The sequence below is a fragment of the Neoarius graeffei genome, chromosome 3 (assembly GCF_027579695.1).
Source record: "Neoarius graeffei isolate fNeoGra1 chromosome 3, fNeoGra1.pri, whole genome shotgun sequence".
NCBI classification, from domain to species: domain Eukaryota; kingdom Metazoa; phylum Chordata; class Actinopteri; order Siluriformes; family Ariidae; genus Neoarius; species Neoarius graeffei.
In genome coordinates this window covers 95,391,346-95,412,674 of record NC_083571.1, presented here as the reverse complement: position 1 = coordinate 95,412,674, position 21,329 = coordinate 95,391,346, and the positions used below count along the sequence as shown (strand labels likewise).

At 41.9% G+C, this 21,329-nt stretch overlaps 1 protein-coding gene across 3 annotated transcripts in view; it reads right to left on the bottom strand.

Moving 5' to 3' along the window:
* Nucleotides 1–619: 619 nt before the first annotated feature.
* rtn1b (reticulon 1b) overlaps nt 620–21,329 on the bottom strand; it is a 147,020-nt gene continuing 126,310 nt past the window's right edge. For all 3 annotated transcript variants that reach the window (XM_060917686.1, XM_060917687.1, XM_060917688.1), the window contains 5 exons: nt 13,042–13,180; nt 10,616–10,685; nt 10,467–10,513; nt 6,979–7,037; nt 620–1,724 (listed from right to left, as the gene is read on the bottom strand). In XM_060917686.1, the coding sequence (XP_060773669.1) occupies nt 1,682–1,724; nt 6,979–7,037; nt 10,467–10,513; nt 10,616–10,685; nt 13,042–13,180 (358 nt within the window). In that variant the 3' untranslated portion in view covers nt 620–1,681. The remainder of the gene's footprint in view (nt 1,725–6,978; nt 7,038–10,466; nt 10,514–10,615; nt 10,686–13,041; nt 13,181–21,329) is intronic.

The window sequence follows — 21,329 nt, the reverse complement described above, 5'->3', positions numbered from 1 at the left end:
AAAATTATATGATAGAAACAATCCAGACCTGGCACCCATTCAGAAAATGGGCTATGTTTCATCCAAGGTCAGACTTGATTTTTTGGCAACCAAACCAGATAGAAAGCGATATCTGGGTACTCAATGGTCGCTAGAAGCATCTTATCTTCAGAAAAGTCTAACTTTTTTCAATAATATGGGTCAAAACCACACATCTTTATCTTCTCTTTGTATCGAATTTTCACTCGGCCGTTCAAATCGTGGTAATACTGAGAAAATTCAGCATTGTTTACAGACACGCTTTCAGCGGCTGCCATCCTAGATGTTTTGTATATCCACCATCATGGCGGCCGCTCATGACCTAACACATTTTGATCACATGGCTGCAAGTCATCTATAGATAATGTCTGTATGCTACCGACTTTCCTGATCTAAAAATATTTTTCAGTAACATTTAAGTTTTTGTTGGAAAAGTAATGTTTGGAAATCTATTTTTTTCCACTGACCCAATAACACAAGTCATAAAATACACATCTAAGACAAAAATTGTCATAAAACTTCCATTTTACTGACAGAATATCACTATGGAATCACAATATTCTGTGTGGCAAAGGAGTCAAAAAAAAGATTTTGGACAGCATACATTTAAGAACATTTATTTTCGCATTCAGCAGTGAGTACATTTTAAGTGCAAATAGTTAAGAGTCCAGGGCTAAAGAAGAACTACACTCAACATAGTACAAAGATGGACACAATCACAAAGCTGGCATTCTCTTGCTTTAAGCTTCCTCCTCCTCCGTCTCTGCATTTCACTTAAAAGATGTTTGACAACAGTAGCTAAAAACATGAATCTCTGTAGTTCCTGTAACGAATTATATATATATATATATATATATATAAAAAAAACACTACAAGTTAGTTTACCATACCTAATCAGAACACTGCTAAATACTGGCTGTTTTGCCACACAAAGAAGGTAAACCTTGGCATGTCCACGCATCTAGCTGATAGTAATATTTAAGTGTATATGTTTCCAGGTATAGTGAGAGAAGAGAAGACCCACCCAGTGCCACAGACAAAAAAAGCTGCTTTTGGACTTTTTTTTTTTTTCCCGAAGAAAAAGAAGAAGAAGAAGAGACGATCACAGGAGAGCACTAAAGCTGAAGACATCATTCACACACTACAGAGAAATGTCTTCAGCGCAGCTGAGAAAGCTCAGAGCACAGGAAACCAGAAGAAAAGAAGAAACGCATCAGCACTTAAGACTCTTGACTTCATGCACTTAATAAGCAACACAAAAACACAGATTTTTTTGTTTTTGTTGCAATTTTTTTTCACGTCATTGTTTTTTTTTTAAAACTTAGTAGAGCTTAGTGCTTGAGTGACGGCACATTTTTGTCTTTTTTTTTTCTCTATGCTTATAGGGCAAGGGTGGGACTTCTCTGAATGGCTCGGCTGCTGCTCTAAACACCACAGTGTGCACAAATTAGAACTATGCTCCAGTAACTTGTACATGTGCATGTGGATTTGTACCTGTACATGTTTGTGTTTGTGTGTGTGTGTACGCGTGTGCGTGCATGTGTGTGTGTGTATATATATGAGTGAGTGAGTGAGGAAAACCATGAATGAATGAGAAGCTCTCCCTATAATAAGGAAAAGCCTGGTCATGGCCTCCTTGTATTCTTCAGTGGCTCTGGGATGTTTACTCAGCCTTTCGCTTTGCCCCTGGAATCTTCTCCTGAATCCTGAAGAGTCAAGCACACACACACACACACACACACACGTCAGGGTACTGGAACAGTATTTTATTTTATTTTTTAAATATTACTTGTCGTACACTTGTCATTCTATTTATACTTTCTATAGTCTGACGTATCAAGCCTGTTGTGTCTTGTAACGTGTGTGTATACAGGGTGTTTCAAAAAAATTTGACATTATTTGAGATGTAAATATCCCAGAAACTCCATAGTCTAGGCCAGTAATTCTCAAACTGTGGTACGCGTACCACTAGTGGTACGCGGGCTCCATTCTTGTGGTACGCCAAAGAATCACTTAATTAAATATAAATAAAATTTAAAAAATAAAATAAAAAGTGAAATACTATCCATAATATCCAAATGGATGAAAATATCTTATCAACCGATGACAAGAAAATGAAAGGAGATACAAATTAAGTTAATAATTTTAAAAAGTTTGCAAGTGCTTCTGGGTAGCCATACGTAGCGTACGTACGCATTCCTGCCGGTTCCGCTGACAGACGGTTATCCGCCATTGGTAGACTAGGCTGTGATGGGAAAAGGTGGAGGTGGCTTTGCTAATTATGACGAGTACGACAAAATTACTGTCGTGGCTTAAATCCGCGAATGGGAGCGTGGATCAGGAGAGAGGGAGAACTGAAGAGGACGTGTGTGAGCTGAGCGCAGATGCTAACGACAGTGGCAAAACCAGCCCCAGAACTGCTAGCAAACAGCAGAAACCAGTAAGGAGGAAGTATGACGAAAAATACATAAAACTGGGATTCATTTGGAGCGGGACAGAGGAGCTGCCCAGGCCGCAGTGTGTTGTATGCGGCGACGTTCTGAGCAATGAGTCCATGAAATCATCGCATCTCAAACGGCATCTTATAACCAAACACACAGCACTAAAGGACAAACCAATGGATTTTTTTTACGAAAACGTGATGAACTGAAGCAGTCCAAGTCCACCATTCTGTCCTATGGTACACCTGTAGCCAAAGCACAGGAAGCTTCATATCGTGCCAGCCTCCTGATCGCCAGAGCCGGTAAGCCGCACACAATCGGGGAACTGCTGTTTGCCATTAGCCAAAGAGATGACACGTATCATGTGTGGAGAGAAAGCTGCCAGAGAGTTAAACTTGGTGCCGCTTTCAAATGACACCGTGTCAAGGAGAATAAACGACATGGTTGACGGTGTTAAAAAGACACCGCATTAAGAACAATAGATATTTTACCATACAGCTTGATGAGACTACAGATGTTGCAGATTTGGCCAATTTATTTGATTCATTATTTAAGTACAGTGTTTTATTTTCCGATATTTAAACAGTGTTACTGTTCAAAGTACTGTGTGTAATGTTACAGTGGCCAACAATATTAAATATACTTGTTAAATAAAACCTCCGCCTTGTTTTTAATGAATACTTAGGCCTACTACGCTACTGTATTTTAATGTTGGTCATTATGGTGGTACTTGGAGAGCCAAGTATTTTCTGAGGTGGTACTCGGTGAAAAAAGTTTGAGAACCACTGGTCTAGGCAAATGAACCTGAACAGGCTTAACGTTGAGCGATATAAGATTTATTCCTTAAAATCTGAATGAGAAATTCAAAAGCTTTGTGGATTCCAGTGGCGGCTGGTGGGCTTTGAAATAGGGGAAGCTCAGTTTTAGGTCTACGTAATACAATTTTTCAATTATTTGTTATTTGTCATGAGTCAATTTGTTATGTGGGTCTGTCTCAGAAACCGGTCTCTCATTTGGGACCATTAAGGTCAAAAAATAAATTTTCTAATTTTACTTTTTTTTTTTTTGCATTTACCTCACACTCAATGTTTCTTTTATCATGTTTAATAAGAATAAAGATAGCGTCTTGCTTTACCTGGCCTCTGCTGTGGAAATTTTTTTTTTTTATTACAATTCAAATGTTTTTGTAAAATTTTTTGAAAATATTGAATAAATTTCCTCTTTTTGATCGCTTGGGTTAAAAATGCCAAGTTATGATGACTGAATTGATTATTCACTTAAATATGAATAATATGATACGTTTTGGGTATTTGATATGGCGAAATAGGACACAATGGAAAAATCAAGAACGCACCGGAAAGATGAGAATAACGGCGGTGGTAAAAGAACAGCGACTGTACCGGCTGAAGGTCGCGCGGGTCTCTGCTGCGGCGCGCGAGCAACGAGACATCACAACCGCACCGGACGGAGCGCAAGGCGGGGGCGGAACAAAATGACTGGCCGTACTTTGCCATTATAGCAGATAGATACCAGCTGTTAGCAGCTAGCACTGCAGATCCCAATAAGGCTCAAGCTAGCCTACAACCACGTTGATTGAACTACAAATGAAATAAACGAGTGAATTCATGAATGATCAAACTGATAGAATGGATGAAAATTAACGGAGCACAACAAGTAATATTTACATTTATTTACAGAGTAATGTACAGAGACATCAATGAGAAGAAACGTTTATCTGAAAAGAAATTCGGACAGCACTTTGGCACACGACTACACTTTCTCGACATCCGCTAGGGACTGACTGATCATGCTTCCGTGTTCCTCGCCGATGCCGAAGTACAGCGACCACCCTCCTCATGTCTTTCAAACACCACCTCTAATAATCCTTTATCAGCCCGGCTTCTTGGCCCGCCCATGTCCCGTTTACCCCCAGAGATACCCGGCTTCCCTGGAAGTGACGATTTTGTCAATTTTAACCAATAACAACTAGCCGAAATTGGCTGTTCAGAGCCGTCTCGTAGACTGCAACGGATACCCGGCTGCCAGTCCATAGAGCCCATTGAAATAAGAAAGGTGATTCTCGTAGCGAACTGCAAGTTCGTCAGACATCACTCAAATAAGTTAGAGGATGACATAGGGATAGTTATGAACGTAAATACAATCTTGGGCATATATTATGCAAGTTATTGTTTTAATGAGAATTCAACGTCGTAGACGCCGCAGTTTGGGGAGAGAATTTTAGGGGAAGTTCGGCTTCCCTTGTTGTCTCTGAGAAATCGCCCCTGGTGGATTCCATGAACAATGTCACAAATTTTCAATATGCGCACCGCCTGAGACACAGACACACAGACAGCCTTCCTCTTTGAACTTTTTGTTCTACCGGTATGTCCAAATCTGCAATGCAGTTGGTGCATTTTTAGAGAATTCTCTCATAAATGCACGCTGCAGTCTTGTTCGACTGTGTTCGAGCGTACTCTAACACACAAAACGCCTTTTCTTTTCCAGTGAATGGCATTTCTATACCTAAAAACATAAAAACAAAAAACATTAAACATAAAATTTTGACCTGTTTCCACACATGCTGTGAAAATTTGAGGTCAATTGAACAAGAATTGGTGAAGTTATTAGATTGTGAAATGATAAATTTTTTGAATATATAAATACACACACACACACACACACACACACACACACACACACACACACACACACACACACTAATCAGCCATAAGATTGTGACCACTGACAGGTGACATGAATAACATTGATTATTTCATTACAGTGGCACCTGTCAAGAGGTGGGATATATTAGGCAGCAAGAGAACAGTCAGTTCTTAAATTTGATGTGTTGGAAACAGGAAAAATGGGCAAGCGTAAGGATCCGAGTGACTTTGACAAGGACCAAAATTGTGATGGCGAGATGACTGGGTCTGAGCATCTCCAAAATGGCACATCTTGTGGGGTGTTCCCAGAATGCACAAACTATAGCACAAACTGCTGAAAAAGTTAATGTTGGCTAAAACAGAAAGGTGTCATCATTAACTTTTTCAGAATTTTGTGCTACAGTAACTCTTCTGTGGGATTTGACCATACTGTATGGGCGATCCTCCGTGCCCCATGTGACTCAATAAGCCTTCGACACCCATGACCCTGTCGCCGGTTCACCGGTTGTCCTTCCTTGGACCACTTTTGGTAGGTACTAACCACTGCATACCGGGAACACCCTACAAGATGTGCCATTTTGGAGATGCTCAGACCCAGTCATCTCACCATCACAATCTGGCTCTTGTCAAAGTTGCTCGGATCCTTACGCTTGCCCATTTTCCCTGCTCCCAACACATCAACTTCAAGAGCTGACTGTTCTCTTGCTGCCTAATATATCCCACCCCTTGACAGGTGCCACTGTAATGAGATCATCAATGTTATTCACTTCACCTCTCAGTGGTCACAATGCTATACCGGTAGCTGAACGGTGTAGACAGCTAGACAGATAAACAGATCAATTTACATACAAATCCGATATCTCATCTCATCTCATTATCTCTAGCCGCTTTATCCTGTTCTACATGGTCGCAGGCAAGCTGGAGCCTATCCCAGCTGACTACGGGCGAGAGGCGGGGTACACCCTGGACAAGTCGCCAGGTCATCACAGGGCTGAACACAGACACAGACAACCATTCACACTCACATTCACACCTACGGTCAATTTAGAGTCACCAGTTAACCTAACCTGCATGTCTTTGGACTGTGGGGGAAACCGGAGCACCCGGAGGAAACCCACGCGGACACGGGGAGAACATGCAAACTCCGCACAGAAAGGCCCTCGCCGGCCACGGGGCTCGAACCCGGACCTTCTTGCTGTGAGGCGACAGCGCTAACCACTGCACCACCGTGCCGCCCCCAAATCGGATATATTAATGATAAAAATTATAAATCAGGATACACTTCCTCTTTTTCTATATCTGAACCTCAGATGATATATTAAGTTAGACAACACTTATGCTACACACTATGTAGTGAGCACATACCGTGAACCAAAAGCTATTTGGTATTTAGCCGAATTGTAAGTCAGAATAAAAGAAATAGCTAAATATAGAGAACGAGAAATCATTATGCATAAATAAATAAAATTAATCTAACATTTCAGTTGACAATAATATGATATTACCTTTTCATGAGCTTTGCTTATGAAGGTAACAAGATTATTTTGTGATTATATGACTGACAAATGGTAATGTAGTGCTGTCTGTCTGTGGTGGTACATCATTATAGGCTCATTAGTATTCAATTGCGCTGATGTAGTATTTCTCTTAGGCACTTAAAAGAAATTGCCAGCCATAATATCCTACACACACACACAAAATCACTTTTATATGTGCTATGTTTCCGCAGGGATGATAATATATATTGTTGCATATGTGTACTGTATATAGATTGGATGACAAAGTGAATTGAGCTTTCTTGGAAAAGAGCTATAAGGGTTTTTGGAAAATGGCAATGAAGAGATGACAGGACTTACTTCCCCACCACCGTGTTTACTTGAGTCCTTATGAGTCCTAAATACTGGTCAATCTGTGCCTGAAACAAAAGACAGGGACAGATATGAGGATGATCTTTAGATAGGACTAATTGCTGGGTTTCAGTCACATGACTTATAGCGGTTTTACCAGAAGTGAAATAGTTGGTGGTCTAAATGGCTGCTGTAGTACAAACAACTAGCGATAACTTCTCAGAGTACGCTCGTAATCTAGAAGCCACTGCTCGCTTTAGATATATCCAGAAGATTGCTATGTGCAATGGAATCGACCCCTACAGTCCAGGAAAGTAGGATTTGTCATACGATCTCGAAAACTACCCTTCAGTCGAGTTCCCCGACATCTCGAACTATCTGGTGTTGCAGACGTCCTTCTACACCGCAAAACAGATGAAAGCGTGGAAGAGTACGGAGGCTTACAACTTTTTTGTACGTGGCTGGGTAAAGGACCTCGGTATCAAGTCACTGCCGAATGAATCCTGTATTGTTTTTGCTATTGTAAGTATGCTATTTTTAAGCTTTTCGTTTGGTCTTTACAACGAAGCACTGCAAGTTGAAGCGAAACAACAGTTCGCTTGATTCTCACTTGTGTTGGCTCTTATCTCTCAGGTAAATCATTCACAAAGTTCATCAGAAATCCCTTTAAAGACCTGGATCTTAGTTAAACAAGACGGAGAAGTGATCACGGCCAGGGCCGTAGCCAGGATTTTTCAAATACTGAGGTCAAACATGGCTGACAGCACCGAAGGCCCCCCGCACAACTTAAATAAATAAATAAATAAATAAATAACCAATGATAGATTTGGTGGAGGACACATTTATTTTAACAATTCTAAAACTGTGGCACCATAACTGTGGTGTTTTATCTGACATAAAAGTAGAAAAGTAGTGAACTCTTGAACTGAGTATACATACCTAAAGTACCAGTTACCTAAAGTATTGGCATTATTTACACTGCAGCATACACATGACAGAAAGGGTGTGAACTGCTGAATTGTAAGCTTTAGTATTACACCTTATAATAATAATAGTGTGTGTGTGTGTGTGTGTGTGTGTGTGTGTCTGTGTGAGAGAGAGAGAGAGAGAGAGAGAGAGAGAGAGAGAGAGAGAGAGAGAGAGAGTTTGTGTGTTATTTGTGGGTGTCTGTATGTGTAGAGACATTCTGAGCAGTAATGTAAAGGCATCAGTCTATCTGGCTGTCTTGAATTGAGATCCATTTGCATGCATTCTCTGAAACAGAGTGTTCTCACCATTGCCTGTAATGTAAGTTTGGCTCATAACACATTTACTTCAACAATTCTAAAACTGTGCCATCAGGACTGTGGAGTTTTGTCTGACATAAAAGTCAAAACTGAACTGAGTGTATTGCTCAGCTACCTGAAGTATTGGCATTATTTACATTTCATTATCTTAAATTACATTAGAATGTAGAGCTATTAGTTCTGTGTGAAGACTATGTATTAGGCCAAGTTTACATTAGACCGTATCTGTCTCGTTTTCTTCGCGGATGCACTGTCCGTTTACATTAAAACGCCTGGAAACGCCGGGAAACGGGAATCCGCCAGGGTCCACGTATTCAATCCAGATCGTGTCTGGTCCGGTGCTGTGTAAACATTGAGAATACGTGGATACGCTGTGCTGAGCTCTAGCTGGCGTCATCATTGGACAACGTCACTGTGACCTCCACCTTCCTGATTCGCTGGCGTTGGTCATGTGACGCGACTGCTGAAAAACGGTGCGGACTTCCGCCTTGTATCACCTTTCATTAAAGAGTATAAAAGTATGAAAATACTGCAAATACTGATGCAAATACTGCCCATTGTGTAGTTATGATTGTCTTTAGGCTTGCCATCCTTCCACTTGCAAGTGGTAAGTGATATGCGCTGGGATCACACACACAGCGGCTCAGTCCCGAAAACACTGCTTGTGCACCCCACTTGCGTGCTCTGTGAGCTGCGCAGGGCCGGAGTGCGCACCCTCCAGAGGGCACTCGCTGTTCAGGGCGGAGTGATTTGGAGCGCAGGATGCCTGCGGAGCCGAGCGTATCCGTGTATTGGTGTTGCTGTGTGCACGCAAATCGTGTATTGGTGTTGCTGTGTGCACACTAATCGTTTTAAAAACGTTAATCTGATGATCCGCTGATACGGTCTAATGTAAACCCCACCTTAGAGAGAGTGTGTGAGAGTGTATTATTTGTGTGTGTGTGTGTGTGTGTGTGTGTGTGTGTCTCTGTATTTGTGTGTCTGTGTGTGAGTGAGTGAGTGAGTGAGTGAGTGAGTGAGTGAGAGTTATGAGAAAAAGAGAGAGAATTACTCAAACAAGCCTGTTTACTCAGCCCTGCACAGGGCTGCCTGTGACAACGTAGTTTTGAATGTTTCTCGAAATGCTAAGTAAAATGTAATAGGCAATGACAATGAAACGTTTCCCCTTGGAAAGTTGGCATGACACCGCTGAACGGTCTGCCACTGCACTGACGATATTTTCTCACCTTCCCTCCTTCTCTTTCCCTGCTCTTCTGTTGGCTGTCCAAACCTTAATTTAGTTTGTTGCAACATTTTCATTTTGCACTCGGGTAAAGCTCTATAATGCGATGTGACTATTAGCCTACGTTAGGTTAGGTAGGCATATGTGATAGAGCGTAGACTACACCCTGCCTGTTTTATCCAAAACCCAACTTCCCCAGCCGACACTAGTATAGGCTACGTCGCGTGACGCTGCGTTAGACACGGCAACAAGAGAGACAGAGGCTAAGAGATTTCAGATGACATTAGACAGTGTGAATTTTATTGGGGGGAAATACAGATGACATGTGGATGTGGACGCTGCGTTTTACATTGATCACTGCTCGAATTCAGCGTAGTCCAATTTGAAATTTCTGAAAAAAATACAGAGGACATGACCTCGGTGTCCTCAATGGTAGTTATGGCCATGATCACGGCACATCGTAACTGTACGGCTGGGTAAAAATTTTGTCACGACCTTTGTGTATATAGACTTTGTGAGGAGTAAATAAAGAAACAGCTGGGGACTTTAGCGCTTCGTGACTAAAAAAAAGTACCATAAAATAACGACACAGAGCAAGAAAAGTACTTGGAAAACACTAAGGACATAGTTGAGAGGGAGATACAAACCTTTCACCAAGTGATCACTGCAAACTCGAGCATGCTTCGACTCGGTTCCCTTCGATTTCAGTTTGAGGTTCTCCTGTGTTCGTTCACCCTTTTTTATTAGTTCATGGGGAACCCTGAAGAAACTCATCAGTTTCACGGTTTGATCGATTCGAACAACCTAAAACAACGCAAGCGTAAGGCATCTTTCATGCGAGCAATGCACCTTCTCCGTACAAACGCTTTGTCAACTGAGTTTTGGTAGACCACCAGCTAAAGTTTTGAATAACTAATGAGGCGGATGTGACGTCACGTGAAACCCAGCAATTAGAAGCCCAATAAGAACAATGCATGTGTAGTATATACCTGGTATTTCTCATACACCACAGGCATGGAAAACATGGACACCACAGCTACAGGACAGGAGTGAAAGAGTCCAGTTAGATCCTCTGTAACTACATGGAAAAAGTAATGTCTGTTTTTATGAAGGGAATTATAATAAAAGGAGTTCTCACCCATGATAAGCAGAGTGAGGCCATTGAAGAGCGCTCCCACATAGGTCAGCAGCCACATGACCACTGCAAACTGAGCAAATGTAACTTAGTCAGGCTGGGTAACCATTATGCATGTAAAACCGACTGTTGTGGAAATGATTTCAGTCGGATGTGCACACAATTTCAATGTGCAGATAATAATAATTAAAAAAAAAAAAAGCCTGGTTCATTCGGTATTATACGCAAAATTTCAGAACTCTTTTTTGCTGAAAATATTCCTCTCTCCTCTCTTAAAATCAGCTTATAAAAATGAGCTCAAAGGTTCATCTTGTCCAGTTCATTTTATGCAAAAATATGTACAATGGCTGTTGTGCTTGTATAGTTTTATCTATGTTGATGCATATCTATACTGTGCATGCCTCATGTGTACCAGAATACCGAATGCAGGAAAGGGTTCACGTGTTCTGGCTTGGATGAAGAAGTTGTCTCTTATAAATGGGTCAGTCCATGAAATGTTACTTTTCATTGGTCCGGGTTTACATAATCATTTCATCTTTAATTTCCATGATTTAAAGAAATATTTAGCAGATTATCCATAAATATTGTTTGAAGAAATAAAATAAATTAAAAAAATGAAGTTTTCTTTTGAGGGCGGCACGGTGGTGTAGTGGTTAGCGCTGTCGCCTCACAGCAAGAAGGTCCTGGGTTCGAGCCCCGGGGCCGGCGAGGGCCTTTCTGTGTGGAGTTTGCATGTTCTCCCCGTGTCCGCGTGGGTTTCCTCCGGGTGCTCCGGTTTCCCCCACAGTCCAAAGACATGCAGGTTAGGTTAACTGGTGACTCTAAATTGACCGTAGGTGTGAATGTGAGTGTGAATGGTTGTCTGTGTCTATGTGTCAGCCCTGTGATGACCTGGCGATTTGTCCAAGGTGTACCCCGCCTTTCGCCCGTAGTCAGCTGGGATAGGCTCCAGCTTGCCTGCGACCCTGTAGAAGGATAAAGCGGCTACAGATAATGAGATGAGATGAAGTTTTCTTTTGAAATAAAGAAATGTGAAACATTTTCTTCCCGTGACTGGACACGGATGACACGTTTTTTGTGACATGGAATATTTGCTGACTTTGAGCTTAAATAAACCTTCATTACTTTCTGAGAATTTCAATAAAATTAGTTTCATGGTACTTGCAATTTAGTTTTACACTCACATAATAAAGTTAAGAAGGTTCTATAAACTATTTAGCTTCGAATTCATCCACTAAAAATAGGTTGTGAACGTAACATTGTGATGTCCTACCGTGTTACGTTAGAAACCAGGCTTATAAAAAATGATAAAACCATGAAACCATGGTGAAATCATGATTGATGTTTTTAATATAAAGAAGAATATACTATAAAACGATGTAGGTAGAAAGAAATTTAAACAAACGGCAATAAAAGAAATTATCGATGTTTTTTCTCACATCCTAACTTAGCGTCCACTCACTTCCTGGTTCGTTCACAACCTGCGAGACCTATTTACTCAATCTAGGTCAGCTGAACTGACGCGAGATAACTTCTCGCGGGATCTCACACACCACAACACGTGCTCTCGTCGCTATCAACGGCATCATAGTGCAGATATAAGTGTGACTAAGTAAAGTAATGAATTCAATAACCTCATTTACCCCATATAGGATGAAACTGTTTCCTGTTAATGACTGTTGTTATTGTTCAAATCTTAAAGAGATTTTATGAAGTTTGTGAAATACTGGTATTTCATATTTTCAGTGTTTATGATGTTGAACTAATATTTCTAATGAATTCTTATTCAGTGTTGATGTTTAAAGTAAGCAAATAAAAGCAAAAAATTGATTTTATCAATATTTTTCCTTTATTTTTAAAAGCTTGTTTGTGTCCTTGTTACATTAGCAACCGCGTAAATATTTATGGATTTTATCATACACTGTAGAGCAGGAGTTATCTTAACAACTATGTTATATTTTCTTATATGGTCAATGCTTCATGGAAATAAAAGTTGTTTTCAGTTGTAAATTGTTTTAAGTGACTCCCTCTATGTCACATTTTGGTAACCCCATTTCATGGACTGACCCAAATATCAACACACATTACATTACATTACATGGCGTTTAGCAGACACTCTTATCCAGAGCGATGTACAACGAGTGCAAAAGTCAGGTACACAAAGTGCTGAACTTCTAGACAAGAAAGTTCTTGTGCCAACTGAACAAGTGACCGCAATACCTAGTGTAATATTCTGTTGAAATACCAATACTCAAGCAGCCAAGGAAGCAAACCAACCATAGAAAGTAAGCGAACCCCAGGCTAGACAGGACACAACGTGGGTTGGTCTAGACTGATACGCAATTACACAGTGGGTTACACAATAGTAAAACACAGTAATAATAAACAATGAAGTTACACAAAAATAATAAACATTATTATTATTATACCTTTAGTGAATCCACCAGATCCTGCACCAGGAATAGCCTGCGCAGCTCCTTCAGAGTGCTGTTAATGTAGTGCTGGGTGTTCTCGGCATACCTCTGCATCTGATCATGTGACAGGGACATCTCCATCTCCAGATATGACCTGCAAACCAATACACAAGCACCCGAGTGGAAACGGATGTGTTGCTGTGTCATGATTATATCCTTGACTTAACCAGGTAAAGTCTCACTGAGATTAGAAAATCTCTTTTTCAAGAGTGACCTGGCCAAAAGATCAGCAAACGTTGCTAGAATGATAAAACCCAAACCATACAAATAGACAGATTCAGCTGTCACGCGCTACACATACTGTAACATTCAGTTTCTATACAATAAAATAGCAGCGACAAAACATGTACAATTCCAATGCACATAGAGTGATGTGTGTATTGAGAGGAGAGAAATATGGAGGCTATTATTTGCAACAAAAATAAACTTAAGGGATCCTGAATGATGTGACAGAAAAGCGTTCATCCGATGAACAGGAAATCAAATCAAATCCCATCTGTGGCTGGGAATCCAAGAGATCAAAATTGGTTGCGTTTTCTGGGTGGCAAGGATGGCATACTCTCTCTCCCATATCAGTCACAGAGCCACTAGACAACCGTAGGCATCTGTGAGCTCATGTATGTGGAAGAGGACGGATAGCACTTTATTCCAAGTGTGTTACTCTGCCCTGTGGTTCTGCATGAGCATTGGTGTGAAAAGATGTGCTTGGATGGCTTCACATGGAACCATGTGTTAGCCTTCATGTTCCCCGGTTAGTAGCTAATGTATGACAGGGTAGACCTGGATGGTGGATGGGAATGGGCCAAGACCAAATTCGGAAGAACATTTTAGAGATGCCCAAATAAATTAAACAAGGTAGCTTTTCATTAACAACACCAACAAAAAAAAATTGGTTCACAAGTGTGTGTATAGAGGGCGGCACGGTGGTGTAGTGGTTAGCGCTGTCGCCTCACAGCAAGAAGGTCCGGGTTCGAGCCCCGTGGCCGGCGAGGGCCTTTCTGTGCGGAGTTTGCATGTTCTCCCCGTGTCCGCGTGGGTTTCCTCCGGGTGCTCCGGTTTCCCCCACAGTCCAAAGACATGCAGGTTAGGTTAACTGGTGACTCTAAATTGACCGTATGTGTGAATGTGAATGGTTGTCTGTGTCTATGTGTCAGCCCTGTGATGACCTGGCAACTTGTCCAGGGTGTACCCCGCCTTTCGCCCGTAGTCAGCTGGGATAGGCTCCAGCTTGCCTGCGACCCTGTAGAACAGGATAAAGCGGCTAGAGATAATGAGATGAGAAGTGTGTATAGACTGCACGATCTTGTTCAGCTAACATTTGTTGGTCAAATCAGCTAAATTTATTTGTGGATTGCCCCATTTGCATTTGAAACCCCTGCGTTCACTTGTGGATCTCTCACACTGAAATACAATTTTTTTTCTTTACTGGATATGCATCAGTCAATATGGGTGGTATGGTGGTGCAGTGGTTAGAAGGTGGTTCCGGGTTTGAACCTCATGGCAGATGGGGGCCTTTCTGTGTGGAGATTGCATGTTCTCCCTGTTTCTGCGTGGGTTTCCTCTGGGTTCTCCAGCTTCCTCCCACAGTTCAAAGACATGCAGATTAGGTAAAAATACACAGCCACTGAGGTTGCACAAGCCAGTGTATACTTACAATGGTGCTTGAAAGTTTGTGAACCCTTTAGAATTTTCTATATTTTTGCGGCACAGTGGTGTAGTGGTTAGCACGGTCGCCTCACAGCAAGAAGGTTCCAGGTTCGAACCCAGCGGCCGGCGACGGCTTTTCTGTGTGGAGTTGCATAAAGGTTTCTTCTATAAATATGACCTAAAACATAATCAAATTTTCACACAAGTCCGAAAAGTAGATAAAGAGAACCCAGTTAAATAAATGAGACAAAAATATTATACTTGGTCATTTATTTATTGAGGAAAATGATCCAATATTACATATCTGTGAGTGGCAAAAGTATGTGAACCTTTGCTTTCAGTATCTGGTGTGACCCCCTTGTGCAGCAATAACTGCAACTAAACATTTCCGGTAACTGTTGATCAGTCCTGCACACCGGCTTGGAGGAATTTTAGCCCGTTCCTCCGTACAGAACAGCTTCAACTCTGGGATGTTGGTGGGTTTCCTGCTTGCTTCAGGTCCTTCCACAACATTTCGATTGAATTAAGGTCAGGACTTTGACTTGGCCATTCCAAAACATTAACTTTATTCTTCTTTAACCATTCTTTGGTAGAACGACTTGTGTGCTTAGGGTTGTTGTCTTGCTGCATGACCCACCTTCTCTTGAGATTCAGTTCATGGACAGATGTCCTGACATTTTCCTTTAGGATTCGCTGGTATAATTCAGAATTCATTGTTCCATCAATGATGGCAAGCCGTCCTGGCCCAGATGCAGCAAAACAGGCCCAAACCATGATACTACCACCACCATGTTTCACAGATGGGATAAGGTTCTTATGCTGGAATGCAGTGTTTTCCTTTCTCCAAACATAACGCCTCTCATTTAGATTAGATTAGATTCACTTTATTCATCCCACATTGGGGAAATTCATGTGTTACAGTAACAAGAAAATGTCAAACAGATAAATAAAACTGAAATAAAAATTAGACAAACGAAGGATTAAATACAGAGGGCTATTTGCATTATCTACCGTCAAAAAGTTTAGAAAAACTGCCTTATTGAGAGGCTCGGAAAAATTGCACATTACAGGTAGACTCTGTGTATATATACACACACATATATACATAAATTTTATATATGAGTGATTCCACGCTTATGGGTGCTGAAATGGGGACATGAACTTATTCACCTAAAACCATTTCTTTTTTTACCATCAGGTCACAAAACATGTAATCTTTAATGAATGATATGTTAAAAGATAACTTTAATTTTCTGAGATGTAATAAAAACATATTTATATGCCAAAGTCAAGCCTATGAGTTCCAAAATGATGTCTGTTACATTACTTCTGTTACGATTGTCCATCTCGCGTCTGTTACAAATTAATTACAATCTAGCTATATACCATGTTAATCTTATTGAAAGAATGTGTATGTTTATTCTACTACACATGTTTATTAATTATATTTGCTAAAACATCACCTTCCTATGTTTCAAAAAGTAATTCTACATTGTTAAAATTGAGAATATATATGTCCACAACACTTCTGTTACGTTCTGACTTTGGCATATAAATATGTTTTTATTACATCTCAGAAAATTAAAGTTATCTTTTAACATATCATTCATTAAAGATTACATGTTTTGTGACCTGATGGTAAAAAAAGAAATGGTTTTAGGTGAATTTTTAAAAATAATTTCATGTCCGGGGCGGCATGGTGGTGTAGTGGTTAGCGCTGTCGCCTCACAGCAAGAAGGTCCTGGGTTCGAGCCCCGGGGCCGGCAAGGGCCTTTCTGTGTGGAGTTTGCATGTTCTCCCCGTGTCCGCGTGGGTTTCCTCCGGGTGCTCCGGTTTCCCCCACAGGCCAAAGACATGCAGGTTAGGTTAACTGGTGACTCTAAATTGACCGTAGGTGTGAATGGTTGTCTGTGTCTATGTGTCAGCCCTGTGATGACCTGGCGACTTGTCCAGGGTGTACCCCGCCTTTCGCCCGTAGTCAGCTGGGATAGGCTCCAGCTTGCCTGCGACCCTGTAGAAGGATAAAGCGGCTAGAGATAATGAGATGAGATGAGATGAATTTCATGTCCCCATTTCAGTACCCATAAGCGTGGAATCACTCATATATATATATATATATATATAGTTTAGGGCCTATATTATTGCACATAATAATTGCATCGATGAGAGATGGCAGAGGTAGTAGTGGTGAAGTAGTGCAAATTAAATGACAAACAGGTTATTGTTGCTACGTTACAAGTTGTGGGTGTTATACAGTCTGACAGCAGTAGGTATGAATGACCTGCGGTACCTCTCCTTCTTACACCGTGGATGTAGAAGTCTACTACTAAAAGAGCTGCTTAAAGCCCCCACAGCCTCATGTAGGGGGTGAGAGGGGTTATCCACGATAGAGGTCAGCTTGGCTAACATCCTCGTCTCACCCACCACCTCCAGGGGCTTCAAAGTTTGGGAGAATAGCAGGGTACAAATAATTTACAGCAGGGTGCAAAATGGTAAAATGTCTGCCAGCGGCACACATAATGCACGCAAAGCGTGCAGGGGGGGTTTCAAAGGGGGGTGCGCCCCCCTTTGGGCACGGAAAATTTTATGAAATGCACTGAGAAATGGTGGCCTCTGGTAACTTTTAACAGTGAAAATAAAGGGTAATCAATACTATTTGGAAACTTGAAATATGAAACCATACCTCAGTCATTTTATCAAATTTCAGAAATATTTGCAAACAAACACATAAAAAGTAGTCCGACTGAAATCCACATATGGACGATATAATAATTTTAAGTCTGATGTGCACTTTGACTAAGCTAAGGTGACAAGTTTCTCCATATTCTCTAATACTATTGAAGAATATGGTGAAATCTTGAATACAGATGAAGAACAAAACAACTTCAATTATAATCAAAATGTTTATTTTTTGGCAGTCAATAAACTGTTACATAAAATGCAGCTACATGTACTTCATCAGCTGACTTCATCACTCATTGACAGTCTCAGCATTTCTATTGAAAATAACTTTTATCCAAATCCCATCAACCTAATCATGTAGGGGCCTACTGAATAGAAATTATATAAATCTAGTTATTTAGTGCGGGTTAGGCACAACAAATATTATGAGTATAAATATTTTATATTATATATATATATATATATATATATATATATATATATATATATATATATATATATATATATATATATATATATATAGAGAGAGAGAGAGAGAGAGAGAGAGAGAGAGAGAGAGAGAGATGCAAGTACGAATTTTTCATGGGGCGGGATGGTTTGGAACAGGTCATCTAAAATTGGGATAACGTTTACCCTGGACGGGTATTTGAGGCGGGTCGTCTAGCTTAAGCTTGATTAGCGTTGTTACGCACGCAGTTTGTTTTTTCGAGCAGCTGTCAAACGCAGAGTCAACTTTACGATCTGCGACTATAATGTCTTAAGCAAGGCTGAGAAACGGTGGACTAAGACGTATTTATTTTTCTATATCAACACAATGACAGAATAAATTTGCGTTCAAAATGTACTTACCTTTCCCTCTAGACCTTTTTAGCCACGCATCCAGCATGGAGCCGCTTGCAACTCTCTTCGTCGCCATTTGTGAGTCACATGATGGTATTAACCATTCACAGTCCATGGAACACTAAGCCAATCAGAGTACGGCTTACATATGGCACAAGGGGCAGTTATGGCTGCACTCATGTCGAGGATGTAAACAAAGTTGACGCGGCAACGGACATACATGACATAGTGGACGTAATTTACGTTCGCAACTTTTTTTGCTGTCAGAAATATTTAATATTAAATTTTGTGACTCGACTGACAATAGCCGGTGGCATAACAAGCCACAGACGGCGATTTGCCGCCGGTGACTGGCTACTTTTGAGACCGCAGCACCTCAATGGAGTCCAGAGGACAGTCCAAGACTGAGCCAGCCCTTCTGACCAGTTTATTAAGTTTCTTCCTGTCCCTCTCTGAACTTCCACAGCTCCAGCAGACCACAGCGTAGAAAATCGCTGATGCTATCACAGAGTCATAAAAAGTCCTAAGTAGTGTCCTGCACACACCAAAAGACCTCAGTCTTCTCAAGAGGTGGAGACGACTTTGGCCCTTCTTATACAGGACATCGGTGTTGTTAGTCCAGTCCAGTTTGTTGTTGAGGTGAACACCCAGGTATTTGTACTCCTCCACGATCTCAATGTCCAAACCCTGGATGTTCACTGGTGTAATTTGAGGAACCGTCCTTCTGAAATCGATTACCACCTCCTTTGTCTTGCTGGCGTTGATGCGCAGGTGGTTCAGTTCGCACCAGGCGACAAAGTTGGTGATGACCTCTCTGTACTCCAGATCGTCCCCCCCGACACATGTCCAACGATGGCTGTATCATCTGAGAACTTCTGGAGGTGGCAGCTGTCCGTGTTGTAGCTGAAGTCAGATGTGTAAAGTGTAAAGAGGAAAGGAGAGAGCACTGTACCCTGTGGAGCCCCTGTGCTGCAGACTACCACATCAGACACACAGTCGCGGAGCCTCACATACTGCGGTCTGTTAATGAGGTAGTCGATGATCCATGCAGCCAAGTGGCAGTCGACACCAGCTCCCTCCAGCTTCTCCCTAAGCAGTGATGGCTGGAAGCACTGGAGAAGTCAAAGAACATGATTCTCACAGTGCTCCCAGTGCCCTCCAGGTGCAAAAGTGACCGGGGTAGCAGGTAAATGACAGCGTCATCCACACCAATGTCCGGTCGATATGCTAACTGCAGGGGGTCCATCTCGCTGTTCACCAGGTGTCAGAGGTGGGAGAGAACAATCCTCTCCATGATCTTCATTAGGTGACACGTTAAAGCTACTGGCCGAAAGTGGTTGAGCTCCCTGGGGTGCGCAGTCTTGGGAACTGGAACCACACATGATGTTTTCCACAGAAGTGGAACTTTCTCCAGACTGAGGCTCAGGTTGAAAATGTACAGAAGAATCCCACAGAGCTGATCTGCACAGTCTTTAAGCAGTCTGGAGTTGATACCATCAGGGCCAGCAGCTTTCCTTGTCTTGATCCTCCTCAGCTCCTTCAACACCTGATCAGCTGTTATGGAGAGGCAAGGGGTGTAGCCAAGGTGTGAGTCCTGTAGAGTGAGGTTGGGGGTGGAGTGTGTGGATTGGTCTGGCAGGGATCGGAGGGGGGTGATGTGGTGTGAGGAGGGAGCTGTTGGTGTCAGAGGTATTATGAGGGGAGAGGGGTGGTGGTGGAGTGATATCACAGACCGGTCAGGACTATGGTGAGTGGGGGAGGGGAGGGTGGCACGGTCAAATCTGTTGAAAAAGAGATTCAACTCATTTGCCCAGTCTTGGCCCCCAGATACAGGGCCCCTCCCACTGTCCTTTGTGTGGCCAGAGATGGTTTTCAGGCCTCTCCATACCTCTCCAGTGTTGCTCCCCTTGAGGTGCTCCTCCAGCTTCCTCCTGTAGCTGTCCTTGCCTCTCCTTATCCCCCTCTTCAGCTCCCTCTGCACTCTCCTCATCTCCTCCTTGTTGCCAGATTTAAAAACCCTCTTCTCGTTTAATAGGGCTTTTAGTTCAGAGGTCACCCAGGGTTTATTGTTGGGAAAACACTGTACCTTCCTGACTGGCACAGTGTTTTCAACATAGAAATTAATGTAATCCGTGATGCAGGTTGTCAGGCTATCAATGTCATCCCCGTGAGGTTCACACAACACATCCCAGTCAGTGGTGTCAAAGCAGTCCCTCAGTGCCATACTGGTCTCCTCAGACCAGCTCCTTACACACCTCTTGGTGGGTGGTTGTTTATATACCATAGGTATGTATGTAGGGGACAAGTGAACCAGATTGTGGTCAGAACGGCCCAGCGGGGGGAGGGGTGATGAACTATATGCGTCCTTGGTGTTAACATACATTAAATCCAAAGTTCTCTTGTCTCTGGTGTGACATTTCATTTAAACCAAAAAGTTCTATTTTGGTCTCATCCATCCACAAAACATTTTTCCAATAGCCTTCTGGCTTGTCCACATGATCTTTAGCAAACTGCAGACGAGCAGCAATGTTCTTTTTGGAGAGCAGTGGCTTTCTCCTTGCAACCCTGCCATGCACACCATTGTTGTTCAGTGTTCTCCTGATGGTGGACTCATGAACATTAACATTAGCCAATGGGAGAGAGGCCTTCAGTTGTTTAGAAGTTACCCTGGGGTCCTTTGTGACCTCGCCAACTATTACACGCCTTGCTCTTGGAGTGATCTTTGTTGGTCGACCACTCCTGGGGAGGGTAACAATGGTCTTGAATTTCCTCCATTTGTACACAATCTGCCTGACTGTGGATTGGTGGAGTCCAAACTCTTTAGAGATGGTTTTGTAACCTTTTCCAGCCTGATGAGCATCAACAACGCTTTTTCTGAGGTCCTCAGAAATCTCCTTTGTTCGTGCCATGATACACTTCCACAAACATGTGTTGTGAAGATCAGACTTTGATAGATCCCTGTTCTTTAAATAAAACAGGGTGCCCACTCACACCTGATTGTCATCCCATTGATTGAAAACACCTGACTCTAATTTCACCTTCAAATTAACTGCTAATCCTAGAGGTTCACATAC